The following is a 26,164-nucleotide window of genomic DNA, read 5'->3' as shown; positions in this document are numbered from 1 at the left end:
TGTGTTTATGTGTGTAATAGTAACATAAGACAAAATGAATGTAACTCAGTTGAGAAAGTGACAGGCAACAAAGACGTTTGCTAATGAAGAAGAAGCAACCATGTGATGGAAATAGATGAGGCATACTGGGAGCGAAGTGATAAAAGTTAGCAGTGAAAAGTACTTGCAAATAGCATTGGACTAACCTTTCTGGAGTTAGATACAAAGTTCAGGTTAATCAAAAGCCATCCACTTGTGAGTGACTAAGACTTGGTAGCATGTACCATGCTTTTGTTAATTAAGGTGCCTATATAGTTACAAGCACTCTCAGCCCACCCACTCATTGATCCAGTGGAATATTGAGGATGTGACAGTCTGAGGGAGACAAAATGGATTACTCAGCACTCAGCTGGTATTCATTTTCAACTGAGTAGACTGAAGCAGTGTGAAATGAAGTGTCTTGTTCAAGGATACAATGCACTACCCAGTCCAAGAATTGAACCTATGACCCTATAATTATGAGTTCAAGACCTTAATCACTAGGCCACATACCTTCACAGAGAACACTTCATTTTATGCTGCTCCAGTCAACTCCGCTGAAAATGAGAACCAGTGGAACCTTCTTCTTCCACGTGTCACATTCCCAATATTCTACTGGAACATGGGTAGGTAGACCAAAAATGTGTCTGCTCATGACGACACAGTCATCAAAAGCAGTTAGTGAAAGCATGGTACATGTTAACTGCCATACTTGCTTGTGAGTGAGTGAGTGACGGTTGTAGATATGGGTAATGGAAGGAATAAAGAGTAAAATATACAGTACCACCAGAGATTGAAACCTCATTCTTTTGATATGACATTAATTAAATCAAACAAGAGTTTAAGCTTAGATTAAGGATCATAAATGAAGATGAAAGATCAAAGAAACTATTTTTACCTCATATAAAGTGAAGCCTGCCATTTCCAACAGAATGACATAGTGATAAATTTAGGTAAGGATCAAGTCAATTATTTGTCTAGTTCTGATGAAACTTAAGGAAGCTTTTTAATCTCAACAAGGTATCCTACTGAACAAACACAATTACACCAAGAGATTAAGGCTATTTCAAGTGTAGCACAACATAACAAGCAAGCTGGGTGCCTTTCTCTAGGATATTCTAAATGTTTCAGGTTTATATACGTTTACCATCTAATCATACAAATAGAAAATATTTGCCAGAATTGTTGCTATATTTAGTTATGGGTTCAATGCCAATGAAATTTATCAAGTTTGGGATCTTTTCTGACTGACAGATTTTTTAATTAAATTTTTAAAACTAAACACTTTGAAACTTCAGATACTGGTAGAATGTGTCACATAGAACAGGATTTACTCGTGATGTTTTTGACAAAATTTTGTATTTTAGAAGTTATTTTGGGTTAAAGTTGTCATATTTGGGTAATTTTAACCAATCAATGACGTGTATTCAGTTGAAGAAAATTACTGCTGTTATTTGCGAACAACAACTTCCAGGTCCACTTCCCTAACAAAACTCTTCTTTATATAGCAACATAGGTTTGCTGTATCAGCGTTGATTTGAGGCTAAATAACAATAAAATTATTACTGAGACAGACCAATGACGGAGCCTGTGTATGGTTACATGACCTGCTAGAAAAAGTAGCCAAACTTTTTTTATATACAGAATAGAAAAACCTCTATTCTGTGATATACACGTAGAGTCCTTTATGTCTGGGTAGAAAGACAGAATGTCACAGTTGGGACGTCTTTCAGAAAATCTGTTCAATCAGATTCAACTCGGGACTAAATAATAAGTGATGAAGGGAACGAGATGAGGCAACAAGAGAGCCTTTACTTGGTCACTCGAGTTGCTAGAAAGAGCAACCAAATCTTCCTGACAAAAAGAAGAATGAAATTTGTCTTCAAGAAAAAAATATGCAAGTTTATATATACACAATGGACTTGATGAGTAGATCACAGGATAGAGGTTTTTCTATTCTGTATATAAAAAAAGTTTGGTTACTTTTTCTAGCAGGTCATGCAACCACATACAGTCTCCATCATTGGTCTGTCTCAGTAATAATTTTGTTGTTATTTAGCCTCAAATCAACCCTGATACAGCAAACCTATGTTGCTATAAAAACATCTCTGGTTATTAACCCTTTAGCATTTAAACTGGTCATATCCGGCTGAAATGTAGTATGTTTACTTACTTGTTGTATGTTCAGGCTGGGCAGATGTGGCCTCTCATACTAAACCGACAATATCATTCTAAAAATTAGCAGTTACCTCCACAAAATCTCAAAGCTACAAAATGATGCATAACTAATTCAAAACAATGTGACTAAATAAGTATTACATTTGACAAAATAATGTGAATGCTAAAGGGTTAAAGAAGGGTTTTGTTAGGGGAGTGGACCTGGAAATTGTTGTTTACAAACAGCAGCAGTAACTTTCTTCAGCTGAATACACATCATTGATTGGTTAAAATTACCCAAATACAACTTTAACACAAAATAACTTCCAAAACCTGTTCTATGTGACACATTCTACCAGTATCCAAAGTTTCAAAGTGTTTAGTTTAAAAAATATTTTTAATCTGTCAGTCAGATCCCAAGTTTGATACCCAAATGATATTATACATTTAAAATATTTATAAGCAAGATTATAAAAATTAAATTACCAATAGCTATTCCTTAGGGATTTATCAGAATTACTCAAGTAGTATGTTTAATTCTTTAAAAGTTAAAGTCTTAAATATTCAGAGCAATTAATTACTCACTTTACAAACAGATTCTTTAAAAATTTGAACCTCACGCATTCATGAGATTCAGTTTACTTAACTGGTATAAGTTAAATTCCAATGAAGTACAGAAGGCTATTTCATGGTGACTAATAATATACATGCTACCAGTCTCCTTGCTAGAAACAAGCTACTATGATTGAACAGGCATGGTTGTGTGATTAAGAAGCACACTTTCTAACCATATAATTCTGAGTTCAGTCCTGGACAAGTGTTTTCTGCTATTACCATAGATTGACCAATGCCTTGTGAATGAATTTGGTAGAGAGAAACTGTACAAAGACTATCATTTATATATACGTACATGTATACATGTGTGTGTGCGTGTGTGTGTGAAGGCGCATGGCTCAATGGTTAGAGCGTCGAGCTTACAATCGTGAGGTTGTGAGTTCGAATCCCAGACCGGGCTGCATGTTGTGTTCTTGAGCAAGACACTTTATTTCATGTTGCTCCAGTTCACTCAGCTGTAGAAATGAGTTGCAATGTCACAGGTGCCAAGCTGTATCGGCCTTTGCCTTGGATAACACTGGTGGTGTAGAGAGGGGAGGCCGGTATGCATGGGCGACTGCAGTTCTTCCATAAACAACCTTGCCCAGACTTGTACCTGGGAAGGTAACTTTCTAGGTGCAATCCCACAGTCAGTTATGACGGAAAGGGGTCTCAATATGTGTGTGTGTAAATTTGTTTATATTCTGAAATTGCACGAGCTACAATTAATGTTTGCCGTTTCCTTGTAAATAAACCATATGCTAGTTCTGTATTTTAAAAGACATATGGAATGAAAAACTCTCTTGCTTGAAAAATAGGTTAGGAATAGTAATAGGAAGGGTATCTGGCTGTGAAGCAATGATTCAGCATTATGTATTTGTGTAACCCATGCTAGCATAGGAAAAGGAAATTTGAAGTAATGGCAGAGTAGTCAACTTCAAAAATAAACTATATTTAGATATAACAATACAGCTGTCATCTGTAATCAAGTATGACTTCACATTGGCCTGCAGGATGCCTTTCAATTAATGTTTTTTGTAGGTGACCATGTGGTTACAAGCAGACACTCCCAGAATATCCAAGACATGCATGGGCAACTTTTTTTCAAAAAGCAGGTCATGCTAGACATGGTTTATCATCAGGTAAGCCATAATAATGAAAAATTTCAATAAACATTTTGGGGGATTTTATCTCAGAATGTAAAGATCAAGAACAGATGCAGCAAAGAATTTGTCTGGCATTAATATTATTCTGCAAATTCATCAGTCAGTGTGTATATTTTGTTACTTGTTTCAATTATTTGATAGTGGCCATGCTGGAGCACTACTTAAAGGGCTTTTTATTCAAAGAAATTGATGCCAGGATTTATTCTTTGTAAGCCTAGTACTTATTCTATTGGGCTCTTTTGCTGAATTGCTAAGCTACAGGGATATAAACACACCAACAACGGTTGTCAGGTGATGGTAGGAGCACAAACACAGACACACACATAAATGTATACATATATAGAATGGGCTTTTTTCAGTTTCCATCTACCAAATCCACTCATAAGGATTTGGTTGGCCCAAGCTTATTGTTTGAAGACACTTGTCCAAGGTGCCATGCAATGGGACAAAACTTGGAACCATGTGGTTGGGAAGCAAGCTTCTTACCAAACAACTACACCTGTATGTTTATGTATTGGGTCATCCCATGAATAATATTTTTTTTTACTTCTTTTATTTTTCAAAATTAAGTTCTTTTTAATCAAAAATAGACTCTCCATTTTCTACAATGCACTTCCATCTATCTGATAGACTTGCAAGGCCTCTCTTCCAAAATTCACTTGTCCGTGACGAAAATTACACCTCCAGTACTGTTCTGACCTCACCTACAGACACACATATATCTACACACAGCTGCAGATTAGCTGTGTTATTAAGAAGTTTACTTCATATACATGTGGTCCAAGACTTGGAATTTGGTCAATGGAAACCAAACAGAAAGCCATCATGTGCGCGTGTGTGTGACTCCCTGTGTTTCAAGCAAAGGTTATTCAATAAATTGTGTGTGCGTACATGTAGATGTTTGTTTATTCAGCCAGTCCAGCATGCAATCAATTCTTCAGATAAATCAGAAAAGATATGCCTCATTGCTGATAGCAGAAGTATTGCAGAAAAAGTGTGTTTGTGCATGAGTACCAATCTTGAATTTAGGGAAAGTCATGCTGTTCATTCTGACAAAACATTAAAAAAAAAAGATACATCTATGATGAAGATGATGAATTATCACATGGCAGATCTTAAGTTCAAATACACAGTCAGTTTATAATAAAATTACTAACACAGACACTCCCTTTCACATCAAAATATCTGGAGTTCGGAAGACACACAATACCGTAATACTAAGTCAAATATTTTCACTGTCCAATATTAAATTATTGAGTGAAGCCTTCTGTATTTCTCTTTTGTATTATTAAAATTCCTGTTTCTCTTGAGCTCACTGTTTTTCACACTTCTACGTTTATTCTACAAAAATAATACATCAACCTTCACAACATAAACACATGATCATCATAGTTATTCCTAAATACACCCATTTTCTTTTTCTCCTATGTTTACTCTTTTTCTCTTATATAATCGCTTTATTTCTCTCTACATATTTGCTTCATAATGTCTTCTTCATAAACTAGACGAAATTCTCTCATATTACAGTCTTTAGAATTAGTGAATGGCGAGAATCTTTTGGTTATAAGATATCACAAAGCAACTTCAAAACACCAATTTCCTTTTATCTCAGCAATTTATCGAAATGTAATCAAAATAAACCATTCTAAAACTGTCGGGAAATTCTCAAGTTAATTTAGCAAAACTTCTTCAAAGACAATCAAAAAGGTTTAGGATAGCAAGGAATTTCAGCTAAGAAGGAAAACAATAAAAAACAGAAAGTCTTTTTTATGTCAAAATTATAACAAAGCCTTCAATGATATTTTGTTTATCTTCTCTTGGGTATACAATAATTTTTATTACAGGCATATCCGAATAGGGAGGGGAAAATCGATCAGCAATTGAACATAAGGATCAAAGTCAAAGACCCATACTCAATATGCAAAGTTATGTTCACTAAAAACTACAGAGATACCGTAGCATAATATAGGCGCCTGGGCAAATCAAGGTACTGGGTCAAGCAAACTACAGCATAAATAGATCAAAATGGGGCCCCTGCTCAGTGTGCCCTTAAAACGACACTGATTACAAGTCTAGTATTTTGTGCCATGGTAAAAACTAAGTTATGTTACACGGATTTTAACACAGGAGTTACTCAGAACAAAAAAATGAACTGTGATGAATCCCTTCATTCCAGTTACAATCAACTTGTTTCCGTCATCTAGTTGAGGCTATGCAGGGTTTTAGTCTTCTCTTACTGAGCGACTAATTTACAAGAACGTAAATACACCAACACCGGTTATCAAGCAATGGTAGGGGGCAAACAGACACACATATGTTAGTTCAAAATCATTTGATCATTATTGTTTTACATTTGGTTGGCTCGAGGCGATAATAGAAGGTGCCATATAGTAGTACTGAACCCAGAACCACGTAGTTTTGAACCAAACTTTCAACCACACAGCCACGCCAGCGCACACACATATATAATGCAGTATACAAACACGTGTGAAAGCATGTCTACGCGAGCCAGTTGAACCCAATCCTTGTGACCAAAACAAGGTAACCGGAAACTGTGCGGAATCTTGCTGGGTGAACTATACCTTACTTCAGTTTAATATGACCATCTGGTCATTGAGTGCCTCGCAAGCATTCGGGCTTGGTCTCCGGTTTTATGGTAACAAAAAAAAAAGCTGTGATTTCTTCCCTTCTTTCTCTAACAGCCTCAGAAATCCTGAAAAAAAGCCATGGGTGCTGCCCTGCCTCATTAGTCTAAACAATAATAGAAATGAAAGGAAAATACAGCTACGCATATGAAAATATTTGGTAAAGCCTCACTGAATTTACTAGGTATCTCCATCCCTTCGTTCAAATTTAATAAAGCCAACTGGGAGTAGGAACTGGGTCGAAGTAACGACTCCCTTTTTAACAGCTCTTCATCAGTAGTTATAGCACGTACATGCACAGATATTTAATACACACATGTATTTTAATTGGTACCGATATGTAAACAAACACACATATTTATATGACTGGGTGTAGCCCGTTGGTTATTTTTATTGGTAACAATGAGGAAAACATTATCCAGAGTTATTTTCTCGTCTTAACATGCCATTAGGCATGACAAGTGTCATAACGTTTGCCTTTATCTATTTATCTTAATGTTTACACATAGTTATCTTTTATATATATATACGTGCGTGTGTGGTACTAATACCAAAACAAACTGGCTTTCAATTTTTAAACTTTAAAGAATCTCAGCTAAGGAATACGTGTGCAGTAAAATTCATGTTTTACTACTAATAGTAGTGTTTTTATAACGGTAATTTCTTTGTCATAAGGGCGACAGACGAGAGAACATGAGAGCAAATTATAAATAAAAAGATTGGAATTTAAATAGAATTCCGAGTTCCCATGCAGCAGAATAACAATTATATTGAATACTTTGTCAAACCAAGTCTGTTTTATCCGGTTGCTTTTACCTTTTATGCTTCTAACGCCATATTTCTGTGTATGTATGTATGTATATATATATATATAGCCCTTTTAAAATTCATCTTTTGTTAGGAGATCAATATTTTACTCGATACAGCATACACGCATATATTACAAGTGAAGAGAATAAACCTACGTAAACAATAAACAGAAACTCCATAAACACAAACATACACATATATAAATAATTCTTTTTCGGAATGGTGGATCTCGAAGTAAATAAAACTATAAAAAAAAAAGAGTGTAAATAATCCCCTTTGGATAAAAAAAAAAGTCGAAGGCTAGTAAGTATGGTGTATATATATATATATGTGTGTATATATATATACATATATGTTATTATTATACATTACCTTCGCACAGCTTTTTGTTGTTGGCCAAACGAGGTAAGAAATCATGGGTGCCAAGGAGCGGTAAGAACTGCAACATTAGAGGCAAAACGTTGCGAATGACTGAAGCAAACTAAACATCCGCCGCTTCTGCCGGTTGTAAGTGGTGAATCTTAAAATGCAGCACTCTTCCCCCGCCGCCTTATGTGAACCCACTACTACAGACTGCTTAGTGTCTGGTATATGTGTGTAAGATACAATTCAACCAATCCATTTCTTCTGGTCTTTTTGTTTTTGTGTTTAATGAAATACAAACTGCGTGTATGAAGGAGTGTGTGCGTAATTGTGTGTCAGTGAGTAAATATATTAGAATATAGACAATACATATTTGCAGACAGACATACTTAGAACATCATCATCTAGTAGCAATAGCTATTACCGCCACACATTACTTGTCAAAGTTACTAACTTTGTGTGTGTGAATATGTATGTATGTATATCTATCTCTCTATCTCATTTCATATTCGAGATAGAGAGATAGATAGGTAGATAGAGAGAGAGACAGATAGTCAGATAGATAGATACATAGATAGGTAGATAGAGAGAGAGACAGATAGTCAAATAGATAGATAGATAGATAAAGTGTGAGTAGAGAAGAGGAGGGAGAAAGACAAATAGAAGAAACGAGAGAAAAGGCGAATAGCAAGCAGAGAAGCAGGAAAAAGAGTAACAGATAAAACAGCAGAGCAAAAGAAGACAAAACACAGCGGAGAGAGAGAAAGAGGAAAAGAGATATACACAAAGAAAGAAAGGAAAAAGCAATATAGCAGGCTATAGCAGATATAAAGAGCGAGGCTTAAAGGGGACGACTACAGCTGATGTGGGACACAGTAGGAATCTGTAGTGGATGTCTGGTGACAGTTGAGGATGGTTGTATTATTTAATCCTAAGCGAGCAGATATATGATACAAGGTATTCCTACTACGACCATCCTGACGACACTTTAATGTCTATCTTTAAGGCATTGGGATTATGAAATAAGAGAAATTTGACTATTTCTCGCAAACCAAGCGACCATGGGTAAACTGCGGCCCACTGGACTTTCTAAACGATGCATTTAATTTATCAAGGAAGAAAAAAAGATTTCATTAAAATTACTTTGCTATTCTTTAAGTTTTTCTCAAAAAAGGTTGTCCATGTCTGATTGTATAAGCTTCCTCGTTAGCCAAAATTGAACGAGCGGGTCTATAATAATATATGGGCATTCCAGCCGTGATCATCATGTCCTTTTTCGTGATATGTAGGAATTTATAAGGTTTAACGTGTCCTGATAAGACAGTAGGATGCGAGCTAGGGGAAAATTTGGCTGTTATTTCTAGCAGACCATGCAGTAGCTCTTGTTGACTCCTCTTTGGTTCAGGAAGATAAAAAAGAACAAAAAACCATAAGTATAAAAGATTGAGGCGTTAGAAATGGGAGTCAGAAAAATAGGAATGGGTTATAACGTGCATTGGAGAGAAAGAATAGAAATAGAGTAAAACAGATGGAAAGAGAGACAAAAAAGAAAAGAAAAAAAAAAGGACAGTGGAAGTGGAGGAAGAAGAAAAAGAAAAACAATTAAGAGGAGTGGAAAAAGAATTATAATGAGTCAACAACAGTAGGATTGTTGTAGACAGTAGTGATTGTGAGAAGGTAGAGGGAGAAACAATAATAATAATATAGAGGGGGGAGATACAGAAGTTAGCACATGAGCTAGTATTCAACTGACTTAAGTCACTTTCCATTGATTTTCATACTTATAATAAAAATAAAGAAGTATCAGGCACATTTATTGAAAGATGCTTCAGTGATGTAGTTGTAATGGTGGTGGTAATTTTCTTATAGATCTTGTTTTCTTACTAATTATCAACTTAATTGCCTGTTATTATGATTATTTGCACACATAACAGAGGTGATTTCGCTACCACCGCGAGGAAGAGTTAATACAGCCGCGCTGGACTTGCTAGAAATAACAATCAAATCTCAAATCATATCGCTATTTTTTTTAAGGAAGGACAGACACACTGAATAATGTAGCCATTGATATACAAAAAGTAGGGGATGGTAATTCGTTTCGAAGGCCTTTGATCAGAAATTTGCTCTCAATGAGCGCTGAGTAGAAAATAAACAGCGGCAACTAAAAAAGGTTGTCGGTGCCTAATTGTATAAGCTCCGTCGTTAGTTCGTTGTTGTTGTTAAACCCTAAGCCAACACTGAACGAGCGGGTCTATAATCTATGGGCATTCCTCCTCATATATCGTTAAAAAAATGGCAGGACATACTGGAAAACGTAGGATAGTCACGATTGGAACAACTTTGTTCTGGAGTTAATAACAATCGTATCTCACATCATAAACACTACATTAATCTTTTGCCATTGAAACACAGGACATTTTCCGGCGTGCACGCATCAAATGACGCAAATATCCAATTTTTTAAAACCACTACAGTAAGTTGGGAACGATTGAGAAAAGCTTTATAATTACTCAGAACGCATGAAACAAGGGGATAACTAAAAGTTTGAAAACAAACAATGACGTTTAAGATAAATTTATGAAAATGCTTGAGACAGGCAGGGTCCATAAATAAGCACTTAAATGATGAATGGTGATTAAATCAACCATACGCTTCCACAAAATGAAAACCAAGTACCAATGTTAACAACTATAATTTTCTGATACGTTAACAGGGTTTAATTTGAATGCATTCCCTGTACAATACTATATATATATAGTACAGTATACAGAGTATTTGAAATCACGGCACAATATCGAAACTAGTCCGGCTAATTGATTCCTCATTTTTCAGTCAATGAGGATATTACAACAAAGAGGAGGTGTTTACATCCATTTACATATAGTTTGGGTTTAAAACTCAGTAGATAGGCGCAGAAATAGCTGTGCAGTTAAGAAACTCGCTTTGTGATTAGCCACATTTAGATGGCAAATATGCTTCACATTGTCGCGCAGTTACTGTTTATACCTCGTTCAGAGATTTATTATTGCTTATATATATATATATATATAAAGATTCAGATGACTATGGTACTTAAGTTGAGGCACCAGAATTTAGTACGGTATTATTCATACAATTTCAAAGTAAGGTGATTAAAATCAAAATAATATATAATTGGTCTGTCTCAGTAATAATTTTGTTGTTATTTAGCCTCAAATCAACCCTGATACAGCAAACCTATGTTGCTATAAAAAACATATTTGGCTGTTAAAGAAGAGTTTTGTTAGGGGAGTGGACCTGGAAGTTGTTGTTCGCAAACAGCAGCAGTAATTTTCTTCAGCTGAATACACGTCATTGATTGGTTAAAATTACCCAAATACAACAACTTTAACACGAAATAACTTCTAAAATACAAAATTTTGTAAAAAACGTTAAGAGTAAACCCTGTTCTATGTAACACATTCAACCAGTATCCGAAGTTTCAAAGTGTTTAGTTAAAAAAAAAAAATCAATTAAAAAATCTGTCGGTCAGCAATTTGGAATTGAAACCATTCCGCTTGGTTTCTACTTTTCTGTTGACGATAATGTTAAATAAAGAGTGTTTATATCCGTCCATTACATCTAGTGTTGGCTAAAAATCTATTGAAAGTACATTGGAGGAAAATTATTGGTTTCCATTTTGGCACAAAGTAAGCAATTTCGGGGGAGAGGTTAAGTTGATTAAATTGACCCCGGCGGCAGTTAAACGTAAAGACGGACGAAATGCTACTAAGCATTTTACTCGGCGTGCTAACGATTCTGCCAGCTCGCCGCTTTACAGTGTAGGAATATTATTAACATGTAGAATAGCCGCAGTCGGATGACTGAAACAAGTAAAAAAAAAAAGATAAAAGAAAAAAAAAGGATCAAATTATATTTATCTGAAACAGAGTTCTCCCGAACACTGCCATCTCCGTACTTACAGCACCCATCGCCTGAATCAAAAGAATTTACGATAAACCTAGTTCCAGTCCTTCCTCCTTCTCCGCCTGCATACACTCCTGAGGCCACACGCTCGTGTATTCACTCAGTCTCTACAGCGTTTAAATATTATGTATCACGCATAGAAATCTTGAACTGCAGGTTCAAATTACATGTCATCGAACTGCGGATGGAGAAAGTTCTAACAAAATGTTGAATAGACACAATGGGGACTTGCATAATGATTACTGAAGAGGACATGCGACAAACACCAGAGAAAGCAGTATTAAAACAGTAGAGAAATAAAATTACTCCAACACACAGCCAGTATTAATGAAAGCTTTTCGGTAACAAGATATGTCATTTTATGTTGTAATATGAGGACATTAAAAAAATGATAGTACACAAGAGAATTAAGACTGCATAAGCAACTAAATTCTTAAATGGAGGAAGATAGCATCTTTTAAAGCTTTTTTAATGTTTAGGCCATTAGCTTATATTGGATCCCGAATCCTCCATCAAACGAGACAAAGTAAATGACATCCTATTGTCAGCTTAGTTACTTCATAATGTGTGTCAAATATATATATATATATATACATACACGCACAGACATATACATGCATACACACATATGATAGCTGATATGTTGGTTCCTTTCTCCAGTCACACTTTACATCGAATAAAAAGAAAAGATAAAGTAAAAGAGAAATGCAGAGAGTTGACTTGAGCTGCAGGATGAGTGCACATACTAGGGTTGATGGCAGACAAAGAGTTAAGGGAGGCTATACACACAGAAAGAGAGAAAGAACAATAGAGATTGAGGAGGGAAGGTGCCTATGGGAGTAAGGGCCCGGTGGTAATCTATATATGTTGAGGCTCTGCTGTCAATAAATAAAAAAAAAAAACTCTAGGCCCAGTGCATTGCTTTGTCTAGGGTTCTAAGGTACTGTTAAAACGACACCGATGACAAGTATACCGATTGAGTTGAGGTTGAAATGATATATATAGAGTCAACAGGTTTATAACAGCTGAGACGATTGTAATATTAGAAGTTGTCAGAGCGAAGACACAGCTTGACAGTCAAGTTTGTCATTTAAACCAAGTAGGTGGACATTTTACAACGTTGTCTAAGTATGTGAATATATGTTGAGTATGTGTTACAAAAGAAAGTACTACTCCGGTATAGAGCATTAAAGTCAACAACTAAGAAGTTGAACCTCAACTTACGGTTGGATAATTTTTTTTGAAGGAGATAATTAGCATTAAATTAACTCCATATTTAACATGCGCATTTTCCCTCATCAAAATCAAGTGTTTGTGTGTGTGTTGATTAACTATTTCTCTAACTAGTTTTAGTCACTGGAATGCGGGTACCGCCTTGAAGGGCTTAGTCGAACAAATGACTCCAGTACTTTTAATTTTTAAAGCCTGGTACATATTCTATTGGTCTGTTTTGCCCAACCACTAAGTTACGGAGAAATAAACAAACACGGATATATGCATACACGTGTGTCTGTGTGTATAGATATATGTATACAAACACATATACGATGGACTTTCAGTTTCCATCTACCAGATCCATTCTCAAAGCTTTGGTCGGCTTCAGGTCATAGTAGAAGAAACTTGCCCAAGGTGCCACGCAGGTTTCTTACCCATTCAAACATACCTGCACCTATATATATAAATAAATATATATATATAGGTAGATAGATACATACATATAGTTTTTTTATATTCAGTTAGATGTATAGGGTGGTCTGAAAGACTTGTCACACCCTACAGAAAAGTAATAAGAACAATAGAGGAACAATATAATATCAAATACATGTACTGGTTTTAGTTTAATCACTTTCATTGACACTGACAGTCACGCATCGAGACATTATTTTCGTGACACAAAATGATGCGGCGCCATGTCCTGTGTGATATTTTATGAAACTGTATTTTGGTGATTGTTACAAAGGCTGTCAAAACAGCGTCCCTCAACTGTTGGGTATTCTGGTATCGCACTTGTGAAACTCTCTCCTTGATAACAGAAAATTAAAACAATATTTGTAGGTAGTGACAAGACTTTCAGATCGCTCCCTACATGAAAGTTCTTAATTTCGTACCTCAGGATTTTAGTGACACATTAGAATTTTAGTAAATACTAGCAGTATCGCCCGGCGTTGCTCGGGTTTGTAAGGGAAATAACTATATAAGCATTTTTAGAGACTTACTTCCCTTTCTTAGCCATTTACGTTTGTTCGGGCTTTCTTAGCCATTTCTGTTTTGGTGTCTTCAAGCCATGAAGTCGTTGTTCTAAAAGAACGCTGGTCTCCTTGACAACGCTTTACGACGTTGATTTCCTTACACTCCCTTTCCCACAGCTTCACGAGGGAGGGAAGAAGGGGGAGAAGCAAACACAGGTGCAGGTGTTTGAGCGTGGACGCCAACCATGCCGCCATCGACACACGAAATATTATGCATTAAAATGGAATAAAAAAATGATGTTAAATTATTTTTAAAATCGTAGACTCATCGTAGACGCGCGCTAATAGCCAGACGGGCTCGATATTAATCACGACTATAAGATACCCGAATTTGGTTAAACTGCACCGCAAAATGTGGGAGGAGTTAGGAATCTAAATCGAAGGGGACAGACACTCACACAACTACAGTTTTATATATATAGACTAGCAGTATCGCCCGGCGTTGCTCGGGTTTGTAAGGGAAATAACTATATAAGCATTTTTAGAGAGTTACTTCCCTTATAAATTCGGGCTTTCTTAGCCATTTTTATTTTGGTGTCTTCAAGCCATGAAGTCGTTGTTCTAAAAGAACGCTGGTTTCCTTCACAACGCATTACGACGTTGATTTCTTTACACTCCCTTCCCCACAGCTTCACGAGGGAGGGTAGGGGGAGAAGCAAACAGGTGCAGCTGTGAGCGTGGACGCCAACTCCGCCGCCATCGACATACAATGCATTTTATGCATTAAAATGGAATAAAAAATGATGTTAAATTATTTTTAAAATCGTAGACTCATCGTTGACGCGCACTAATAGTCAGACGGGCTCGATATGAATCACGACTATAAGATACCCGAATTTGGTTAAACTGCACCGCAAAATGTGGGAGGAGTTAGGAATCTAAATCGAAGGGGACAGACACTCACACAACTAGAGTTTTATATATATAGATTAGTGAAGTGTACGATATCAAGCTGCAAAGTTTTCCCTTCACTCATTTTTATTAAGAAAAATAAATAATAATATAACAAAGATTTATTATTTTTTGTATTATATCATTATAGACCAATCTGAATTTTGGGGGGTAGTGGTTAGTCGACTGGTAATTATTATGGTAAAGGAGGTCCGTCCCCCCTCCCCCACCACTTTTTTCCGAACACAAATAAGGGTTTTGCGACACAGGAGATCAGGGTACTCGATTCCACGCAAAAAATCCGAGTTTTTTTTTTTTTTTTCTTAGTGAAAATCGTGCGGGTGAAAGTATCAAAATTTGCCATTATTTTTATCAGTCTGAAAAGGAGGAAGGGCAGAATCGGCAACGGCGAAATTTGAACTCAGAACAAACGTAAAGCGGGAAGAAATGCTACTAAGTATTTTGTGCCCGGCAAGCTAACGATCTTGCCAGCTAATCGCCCTACCAATATCAATAAAATGTATTGGATTATAAATAGATTATATATCCTTGACGCCAGTTGTGCAATTTTTAAAGATAATTTAAACCTCAATATAGGTTGAATAATTTTATCCTGTACCTTAAACGTATACGACAGAAATGAGGGCGCGAAAAATCCAACGAGATGTTTTATTTCCAAGATTAATTTTACATGTTTCATAACAACGAGTGCTAGGTTGTCTGAGGAAGTCTTTTTTCTTTCCTTAATTATTTATTTAGCTATAGGATGTGAAAGGAGTGACTATGACCTTTGTGTACCTACATTGGTAAGGATGAAAAACATTCCATCCCGTCTTTAAGTATATCAGGGCTACACTTTCCACTGTCTTTACTGAAGACAGTGGGAGTCTAATCTGAGTGAAGTTTGGTTGCTATTTCTAGCAGGTCGTTCGACCACATAAAGACACTCGTTGACTTGAGAAACTGGAGATGTTGGGTGAAGCAGTGTTAAATTGCAACGTAAAGTGTGTTAAGTTATTTTTGTTTATTTGAACTTTCTAACGTGTTTACTGGAAAAAAAGTCATACAGGACACTGACGTAGTACATGTACTACAAATAACACCAGAAAACTAGTATGTTATAATAAAAACTTTTGCCATCAATGTATGCTATGAATTGCTCTAAAAATCCACCATGGAAAGTTACAGGGAAACATTCGAATAGTTTAGTGTCAAACACAACGATGATACCTAACCACTGTTCGAGAAGTTGGATAACGTAAAGGGATTAGTAAAGTTTGGTAACAAATAGCTCTAATTTTCGTAGGGGCAACGGGATAGAATTGATGCAATGCTACAAGCAGAAAACCAAGAAATAGCTCTCTGTAAATTTAAGTCAAATTCTTTTGGGTGTGAGAAGGATATATATATATCATATGATAAGTAAAGTTTTCAGTAATCAATAAGGTGGCCTTATTTATTTGGTGTTATTTAAAATAGTTTATATAGTAACTACGCCATACAAAACAGTTGACTTCTACTTCAATGTAAATTATATTTGCACTTTGTGTGAATTTGGTTGTTGGTTTGGAACAAAAAGAATTTTCTGACCCCAAGGTGCAGCTTTGTGTATGCTATTGGACTCATAACTGCTTTATTCCTAATATTAGTTCCAGTTGTTTCACAAAAAGTTCTGGGTCAAATGGGTAATCTTTTTACCTTTTACTTATTTCAATTATTGAACTACAGCCATAGTGGGGGCACTGCCTTAAGTAGTTTAGTCAAACAAATTGACCCCAGTAATTACTCTATCGGCCTCTTTTGTTGAACCGCTATGTTATGCAGATGTGAGCAAACCAGGACCGACTGTTGAGTGATGGTGGGGGATAAATACAACATAAATACACATATATATGCTGTTCATCTATGAAATAGCCAATTGGAACCTATTTATTAATTGACGGAAAAGATGCCACTCATAGAACTCCTTTGAATCGTCAGAACTAATAAGAGTGGGAAGGAAACAGTTTTATCTGTTACCCTCAGGAGCAGGTACAGAGACTTTGTCTTTTGCAGAGCAATCTCCTGCTTTCTCTCTCAAAACTGGTGAGGTCAATGCGGTTGAAGCATTGTGCATGTACGTACAATATACATGCACATAAACACATACATGCACTTATATTTAAAAATATACATATATAGACACATAAACACACACACACATACATATAAATACATAAGCATAAACAATTCAACTAGAAAAAAATGAAAGAAATAAAAAGTTTTTACAGAAATTGCCAACAGATACTTTCAGTTATATATACTTTCCCCGAAAGGTCATCAGTAAAACTTATATGGGAAGGAATCCTAGAGAGTATAAGATCTAACAAAGAAAAATTATGTGAGAGTTTGGTGCAGAGTATGAAGGAGGATCATGAAAAAATGAGACGGATTTTGCAACTTGCTAGTTCAGAGAAGTGAAGTCCGATGTAGTAAAAGGGACCGAATTTTAAAAAATACAGTTTGGGATTATTTGGAAGGAAACCAAAACTTCAAGATGACATTGTTGATACTGCTAGGGAGATATGAATTGATCATAATTGAAGTTATACACAAGACTAACTTACATAAACTTCAGTAGGTCATTTTCACAATGGCTACCTACTGTTCAACATTCATATTATTCAAGCTGCACCTAGATTGGAACACACTTTATCTCAACTATCATCTTACTTCTTGTATGTTGAAATTCTATACCAACCAAATGGAAAATATACCCAGAAGCATTTCACTGATTATCTATAATATGTCTTAGCTTATATCTTATCCTGTTAAACAAGAAATGACTAGAGTTACTGAGGTTTTAAAACAGGTCACTCTGAAACAAGTATGTCATTCAAAATGGCTCACAGTCAGATTATATTGAAGGATAGCCACTATTTCTTATTGAAAAAAACATTTCTTTGGTAATTGTTTAAGCAATGTTCACAATAAAATAAAAAGAAAAAATTAACAAAAATGTTTGTTTGTGTATGTCAGGTTTATCATCCTCCACACACACCTGTATGATACATTTATTTATAAATTATTGTTTGTCTTTGTATTATTTAAATATGGTGTTTCAGATGGTTAACTTTCGAAATACCTTCATGTTCATTTTGGTCAGGCACATGTTTCTACATGAATCTATTATTATCGTTACCATCACTGTTATTTTATTATTCATTATATTATCCATTTCAAACATTTATATCAACCTGAGTTCTTGACTGGTACTTGAATTACCAAAACTGGAAGAATGAAAAGCAAAGCCAGTACCTGCCTAATTTGAGCTCAGAACATAAAAATACTTAAGATTTATCTTGGCATATTGTCTGGAACTCTACCAATTCTGTTATCCACTGTCCTTGTGAAAGAATAATGGTTTCAGGTTTTGGTACAATGCCAGCAATTTTATGGCGAAAGTTAAGTCGATCGACCCCGAAAGGATAAAGGGCAAAGTCGACTCCAGCGAAATTTGAACTAAGAATGTAAAGATGGACAAAATGTCACTAATGTCCTTCTTATGTGTACGTACAATGATTTCAAATTTTGGCACAAAGTTAGCAATTTTTTAGGGCAGGGGTGTTAGTTGATACCATTGATTCCAGTACTTGACTGGTACTTTATTTTATCGATCCCGAAAAAATGAAAAGCAAAGTTTGATCTTAGTGGGATCTGAACTCAGAACGTAAAAATCCAGAATCCTTGTGTACAAATGATACTTTCTGTCCTAGTGTTTGTCTTCCCTGATGCAAGGTCTGCATTTGTCCACACTGCTCCAGCTAACAGAGAACTTTCACAGTTGCCCGGGTCCCAAAAGACCTGCTTTCCCACCATGAGGAAGCCGATGATTGACAACAGGTGAAATTTGAACTCAGAACACATTATTGCAGAATATCTCATCCAATGTTCTAACAATTCTGCCAGTCCAGCTCCTGAACTGGTATTTTTACTTGAGATCCCCAAAAGAAAGACAGGCAAATCAAATTTGATTATGGTGGAATTTGGATTCAGATTGCAGAAAACTGGAGCAAATCCTACTTTTGATTACAAATTACAGTTAAGTTTACAAAGCAACATTATTTCAGGGATGAAGTATAAGTTGATTAATCTTAGTATCTGATTGCTACCTTTTCACTAAGTTCTTCGTCTGTTTGATCAGTGAAAATCAGAAGACTAATATTTTAGTAATAAATTAATGTATGAATCTTAAAATATTTAAGGAATGAAACATAGAATTTCCTGTAAGTCAAACTGCCTCATGGCCCCAACAGACAAAATGGAAATGACGTTGCCCCGGAGAATGGTGAGGGAGGTGCACTGGAACAGCTACTCAGACTCACGGGGTTCGCACTTGCAGACAGCCATCTCCGCCCCTATAGCACTGAGCAGAGATATGGTCTGGGTGCCAAGAACACAAGAGGTCTCCACTGCCACAGGCTCAACCATAAACCTGTCTGAGAGCAACTATCTTATTGAACCCAGACCGATGGAAAGCACAGTAAAGTCACTCTGGATGGAAAGGGACCTAACAAAATAACCCTAAGGCATATTTTGTCCAGTCATCAGTGATTCTTGCCAATATCTATTGTCCTAAAACAGCAACAACACAAACCACTGAGGACGATGTATACACGGTTGCTTGACTCGTTAGAGATAGCAGCCAAATATCCCTTGAACCAATACACATCCTACTGACTTTCTTAAAAGAAAGATGGAAGGAATTTCAAATTAGGTGTCCTATGCATACAAGAAAGGCAACAAAATTTTAAGATTTTAATTTTCTTTCCTTTTCCAGAATCGTAATTTCTGTTGTATGAAAAACACAAGAATGCTTTAAAAAATAATCTTTTCCTTTCTCATAAGGTATGGATACCTAATGCAAAATCCCATCAATAGTTGTCTAAGATACATGATGTATAAAGAAAATGATGGAATTGTCACGGTTGAAATGTCTTTGATTATACAGTCTGTGTTTGAAAACTAAATTTGAATTAAATAACAATAACATAACAACATCAATGATGGCAATTTTTTAAAGTTAATTATTCATAGGAAACATCAAATTGGAAAAGTATGGTAATTTGTCTTATTTATTTGTTTACGAATTTTTCTTCAAAAAATTTTGAGCAAATTAAATAAAACAAGAGCACTCAGAGAGTGCAAAGCTCCACCAAGGCAACACTAACGTCCTCTCAACGATTAGCCAGAGATGATTTTTAAAATGAGAATATCTCAAATAAACTCAACTGCTCTAACAAATGAGAATACTAAAAATGAACCCGATCGCTCTCAAAAATTAAGTAAAAAAAACAAGAAAAATAATCCAGAATCCTTGTTCAGTACCGGATTGATTCCAAAATCTAATCAGTTCGTGCCAGTCACGAGGTCTTAACTATGTGATAAAGAATATTGCTTACTATGTACATGGTATCAAGTTCAGTCCCATTGTTGTTTCTGTCTACAAATCCAATTGGCTTTGATTGGCCGGGGTCTATTGTAAAAGACACTTAACCAAGGTACCATGTAGTGGGAATGAACTCAGAATCAAATGGTTGGAAAGTCTGCTTCTCAACCATTTTTCACTAAATTTTAAAACATTCATGTTAATGACTAAGTTTTGCCTGATGACTTTTTCTATTGATCTGGTAAAATGAGCCATCAAGCAAAGCTAACAGTCTTAAGCTGCATGAACTTTACATTAAATTTGACTCTACTCACAGTAAGGAGTCTAGAGAACCCCAACTGGTAGGTGTTCTACATTATTCTTAAACTTACTTTTAAAAAAAATTGTCAATTCAATATTAACTATAAAACATAGTTTACTTTTCAAATTTTCCATGTGAATAGCTCTGCTGAATAATTTACACTATTTAAGTGGATTAAGTAATTACACTAATTAGAGTAATAAAACAAACAATATTCAGTAATTTTTTTTACTTAACCTCCATGCAATTAACCAAAAATTTGAAAAGACTGAGTACTGTTAACACAGATAGATGCTTCCTTGGCTTTTAAAGCAATCTAGCATAATACAGAACTGGAATGTATATGAAACCAATTTTAAAACAATGCAGACACATGACATCTTATGCTACAACATACAGCAAGATAGACAGTAATTTAGTTATTCTGATTATGAAACAAGATATGGTTAGGGCTAATAATTAGAATTGGCCTAAGGCTTAAAAAAGCAATGAAAAAAACCTAACCAAGACAAGCTTTATATGATAATTTTATAAAAATTTCCATAGTATCTTGTATTACAGGTACAACATCAATTTTCCAAACACTGATGGTCTGGAACCTCTTATAATTCATACTAATTTATAAGCAAGAACTTCAAATTCCTGCAGCTGCCAGACTAGTTCACTGGGTGGTCCTGTTTTACAGTAACTTGCACAGTACAGTATTAATAAACTTGTATCATTTATACTACTGTACAAGCCTGTATTTTATTTGATTATTTAAGTAAATTTAATATTTGTTTAATTTAAGGCAGCAAGTTGTCAGAATTGTTAACACGCTGGGCAAAATGCTTAGTGGCATGCGTTCATGTTCTGAGTTCAAATTCTGCTGATGTTGACTTTGCCTTTCATTCTTTCAGGATCAATAAAATAAGCATCAGTTGAGAACTGAGGTTGATGTAATCTACTTATCTCCTCTCCCAAAATTGCTGACCTTCTGCCAAAATTTGAACTCGATATTTGTTTAATTGTGACCATCCCTAGTTTGGAAAAAATTGGTAATCTGGAAACGCTTTGGAACCAAAGGCTCCAGAAAATCAATGTTGTACCTGCATTTAATATTTGTATACAGTGATAATAAACCAAATTAAATTGGATAGCTTCTTCACCTAAACATTGAAAAACATAAAATGATTAACAAGTATCTGAGGAAACACTGAAACTTCAGCAATGCGTTCTTGTGGGATTTTAAAAATTAGAATATGTTTTCAAGGAATTTAAGAAATATTGTTAAGTTCATTAGCATTATTAATACCGAAAGGTAATATTTATCTTATCCCCCACTTAAAAGTGGATGTTGTGTTAGATCCAATTTTAAGTGGAGAAAAGGTAATATATCACCTATTGTTAAATTCAGTTAGTCTTCACATGTATATGTAGGTACAAATCATACATACATGCATACACTAACACAAACATATATACACACTTGCACAGACATACACATTCATGAGAGTGCACGTGCACACATGCTCTCTCTCTCTTTGGGTAAGGAGCTTTAGAGAAACTGAATACAACACCTGCTGCAAACCAGGAGTAAACTATAAATTGAATGCATGTATGAGCATGCGCATGTATATAAATACACACACGCATACAACCTTACACATTATGTACCTGCACATAGAAATACACAAGACTTGTTAGGTCAGTATGCACCTCTGTCAATATTGGGCCAAAACTATTTTCTTTCCTCACCACCAGTATTTTTCTTAAATCAGTTATATTTTCAGCAAAGAGAAAAAGAAAACACTTTCTCTCTTTCTTTCTTTTGCCCTTCCCCCAGTGAGCTGCAGCATCTACTCCCCACCTCTTTCACTCTCTTATCTCATATTCCATTGTCAATTGACATATTTCTTTTTATGCAGATACTGTTGGGGAAATTAGGAAAATTACCTCACTCACCTTTCTATTTAATTATTTTCAGCTCTATACCCCAGCTGTCCCTTGTCTCTCTTATACCTTTCTTTTTTAGTTTCTTAACACACACACACACACACACACAGAGGGAGAGGGAGAATGAAAGATAATTTTTTACAATATATTATATTGGACAAAAAAGATTAACAAAGCAAATATACATACATGCATATAGCTGTTATGTTATGAAGCTGTATAAGGAAAAATAGACAAAATGTAATAAATTACCAGTGGAACAGTAGAAATTATGCTAGACTTATAATCATAAGATTTTGTGATATAATCTTGCCATACTTTTTACTTAGATGCATAATCAAAGGCAAAATATCGTATTTAAAGTGCTAATCAAGATTGTTATGTAATACAGGAACTTTAAACACTGACATGGCCAATGTACCATGCTGCAGGATTGAACCTTGAACCATGTTTTCTCCCATAGCCTTGGGCTCATCATAATTAAAATTAGGTAATTGGAGACTGTGCGGAAGCCTGACATTATCTGTGTATAGTTAAATGTCATGAAACAAAAGAACTAAAGCTCATTACTAGAAAACAGAGCTGAAATTTTTTTTACCACATTATAGAATCAGATAGTATTCTGAGTTTCAGGTAAACTCCAGAGAAAATTTATATAGAATTGTATCAAATCTATGCTACTGCTCTTTCAATTCTATGCAAATTTTTACTGGTGTACGTTTAAAACTTGGAATTTTGACCTGAAAACTTGAATTAAATTACATATACTCTATTTCTGGTATAGAAAATTTTATCACCCTGTCTAGTCATCATCATCATCGCCATCATTTTAGAATCTGCTTTTTCATGTGAATTATCTATGGCCAGATGCCCTTCCTGTCACTTACCATCATTTGTTTCCAAATAAGGTAATATAACATTTTCTCTGAAGATTAGTCACAAAAGACACTGCATGAAAGTGACACTTGTTTACAACTATCATGATGTCAAGGCAAGAAGACAACACACACACGATGGGCTTCTTTCAGTTTCCATTTGCAGTACAGTGTGTTACATGAATTTTCCCCTAACATGTATTGCCAAATTACTATTTCAGGATTACTTCCAGTTATATAAACAATCTAACACAAGAAAATTGCACAGCCGTAACTACTGAATTAGATCAAAATCATGATCACACCTGCATGTTCTCTTCAATGGCTTATAATACTAAAATTATCAAAAGAAGACTAAAAATATTTTTATACAGACTTAACTAATCAAAACATATCAGAATTAATCTTAAGAAGGGAAGGGCATAAGAGAGAAACAAGCACATGTAAAAATTATTCAAAAGTAGTTGAGACTTGAATGAGAAAAAGTTTATTAAAACTGAAGAATAAATGATATATTTAAAGACTTTCTTACTAAACAAATTAAGAATAAAACAGTTTTAAAGTTGGTCATGGCCTAGCGTACTGTTGGTACTTATATAAGCTTATATCTTCAAATTAATACTGCAGATTTAAAAGATATTAATATCATAAAGTATAAAGAATGAACATTTGTGTTTAATATAAATAAATGTAACTTAAAGTGTTATAGCAAGGAATTGATGAAGGTGAATCTCATGAAGGAGATGACAAAGGACTGCAACAAGTGACAAGACACTACTAGAGAATAACTGACCAATCTGTGCAAGCATAGAAAAACAAACATGATGATGATGGTGGATATATGAAGGTTGCTGTGTGGTTAAGAACCTTGTTTCCCTACCATGTGGTCTTGTATTTAGTCCCACATGATGGGTGCTTTGGACAAATGTCTTCTGCTACTACTCTGGGTTGACCAGAGCCTCATGTTTGTTCCTTCTTGAGCCATGCCTGGCTCATAAGGGCCGGTTTCTGTGGCGTATAGGTTCCCCACCTGGACGGGACGCTGGTCCGTCGCAGGTGAACTGTAAGAGGAAAGAGTGAGAGAAAGTTGTGGCGAAAAAGTCAGCAGAAGTCAGCCATTACCTTCTGCTAGAGCCACGTGGAGCTTAGGTGTTTCACTCATAAACACACACATCGCCTGGTCTGAGATTTGAACCTGTGATTCCTCGACCATGAGTCTGCTGCTCTAACCACTAGGCCAGGTGCCTCCACACCAGAACCTCATGAGTGGATTTGGTAGATGGAAACTGAAAGAAGCTTGTTGTATGTATGTATATATGTATGTGTGTGTTGGTCCCCTACCACAGCTTGACAACTGGTGTTGGTTTGTTTATGGTTCATGTTCCTATAACTTAGTGGTTCAGCAAAAGACTGATAGGATAAGTATCAGGCTTTGGAAAAAACAAGTGCTGTGGTTGATTTGTTTGACTGAACCCTTCTAGGTGGTGTCCCAGCATGGCTACAACTCAATTACAACAAGTAAAAGACAGAAGATGATATATGTATGTATGTATGTATATATGTATAACTTCATTCAATTCAGTCATCTTTTTCATACAACAGCCTGTGCTATTGATATTTGATTACATTCTTCATTCATTTGTGTCCGTTTTTATTGTAAACTGTTTTAAGTCCAACAAACCATATGCAACACATTTCATTTCAAATATCTCATTTCTTTTATAATCACAGTTGACTCTTTGAGAAAAAGAGGAGAATGTTATTAGTTTGGCTAGTGACCTTGAAATGGTAACCCAGAAGGATTCCAGATGCCACCATGTCTTGTCCAAGAATATCCAAGTTTAGTTTCCTACCTATGGGATCTATTTATTTCTTATCCTTTGAATCAGAACTTTACAGTGTGTTTCAATGGAATTATCTCTGATTTACATTATATTAACTCTGTTATATCTTGAGGTCTGATATGCCCCAAACACTCTTCATTAATTCTATTTAACTGTCACTTCTAACAATACAGATACCTTGAAATATGATACCATTCTTCACTCTTCTTGAACTTTCCAGATACAACCTTAACACTTCATACTGTGCTTCCATGAACAAAGATCTTGTAAACATCCTCAAATGATGACATGGAAACCAAATTACAAAGACACACTCACCATACATATCAAGAAAACAATCTTGCACTATATCTAATCTTAACACAACTAAAGAACCTAAAATCACAAACAAAAAATTAATTTAAATTTAAATTTAAAAACAAAATGTTAAGCTTCACAATTTCTGGGGATCTTTCATAGACAAAGTGAAAACATACAACAAGCTTAACCTGAATAATGTACTTGAAATCCTCTCAGTTGCTGGCCTACTCCAAAGCACATATGCAACCCATATTACTGTATTACCCACATAGCTGAGAGGGCATTTCTACAACATATGCAAACTTTCTCAACTATATCTGAACACAAAAATCATCTGGCTTATTGGCAAAGTTTCACACATCAACATACAACCACCATCTCACAGATGTGTTTATTTTTCCTTATCCCTTTATCTTCTACAGCTACCATCAAATACAAAAGTTTTGGGTAGTAGAAAAGAAGAGAGGCTCCACTGCCACTGGAAGGTGCTAGTGCACAATATCTTTTACTTTTTATCTTTTACTTGTTTCAGTCATTAGACTGTGGCCATGCTGGGGCACTGCCTTGTATGTTAATTGTCTGTAATACATTACTTGATGTTATGTGCTTTTGCAAGGAGTAGACACTAAAAAGGCTTTCCATA

The 26,164-nt window shown here is 35.4% G+C and overlaps 1 protein-coding gene across 9 annotated transcripts in view; it reads right to left on the bottom strand.

Moving 5' to 3' along the window:
- The window catches only part of LOC115214979, a 272,042-nt gene that overhangs the window by 41,784 nt on the left and 204,094 nt on the right, over positions 1 to 26,164 (bottom strand). Inside the window, exon 1 of one of the 9 annotated variants that reach the window (XM_036503492.1) lies at positions 7,763 to 8,218. The exons of 7 other annotated variants lie outside the window; for them this stretch is intronic. In XM_036503492.1, the coding sequence (XP_036359385.1) occupies positions 7,763 to 7,807 (45 nt within the window). In that variant the 5' untranslated portion in view covers positions 7,808 to 8,218. Of the gene's footprint in view, positions 1 to 7,762; positions 8,219 to 26,164 lie in introns of those variants that run through there. One more of the 9 variants, XM_029784089.2, reaches the window with a different exon arrangement.

Source organism: Octopus sinensis, linkage group LG1 (genome assembly GCF_006345805.1).
Source record: "Octopus sinensis linkage group LG1, ASM634580v1, whole genome shotgun sequence".
Lineage (NCBI taxonomy): Eukaryota > Metazoa > Mollusca > Cephalopoda > Octopoda > Octopodidae > Octopus > Octopus sinensis.
The sequence above is the reverse complement of the archived record's forward strand: the minus strand, read 5'-3'. Positions and strand labels throughout refer to the sequence as shown.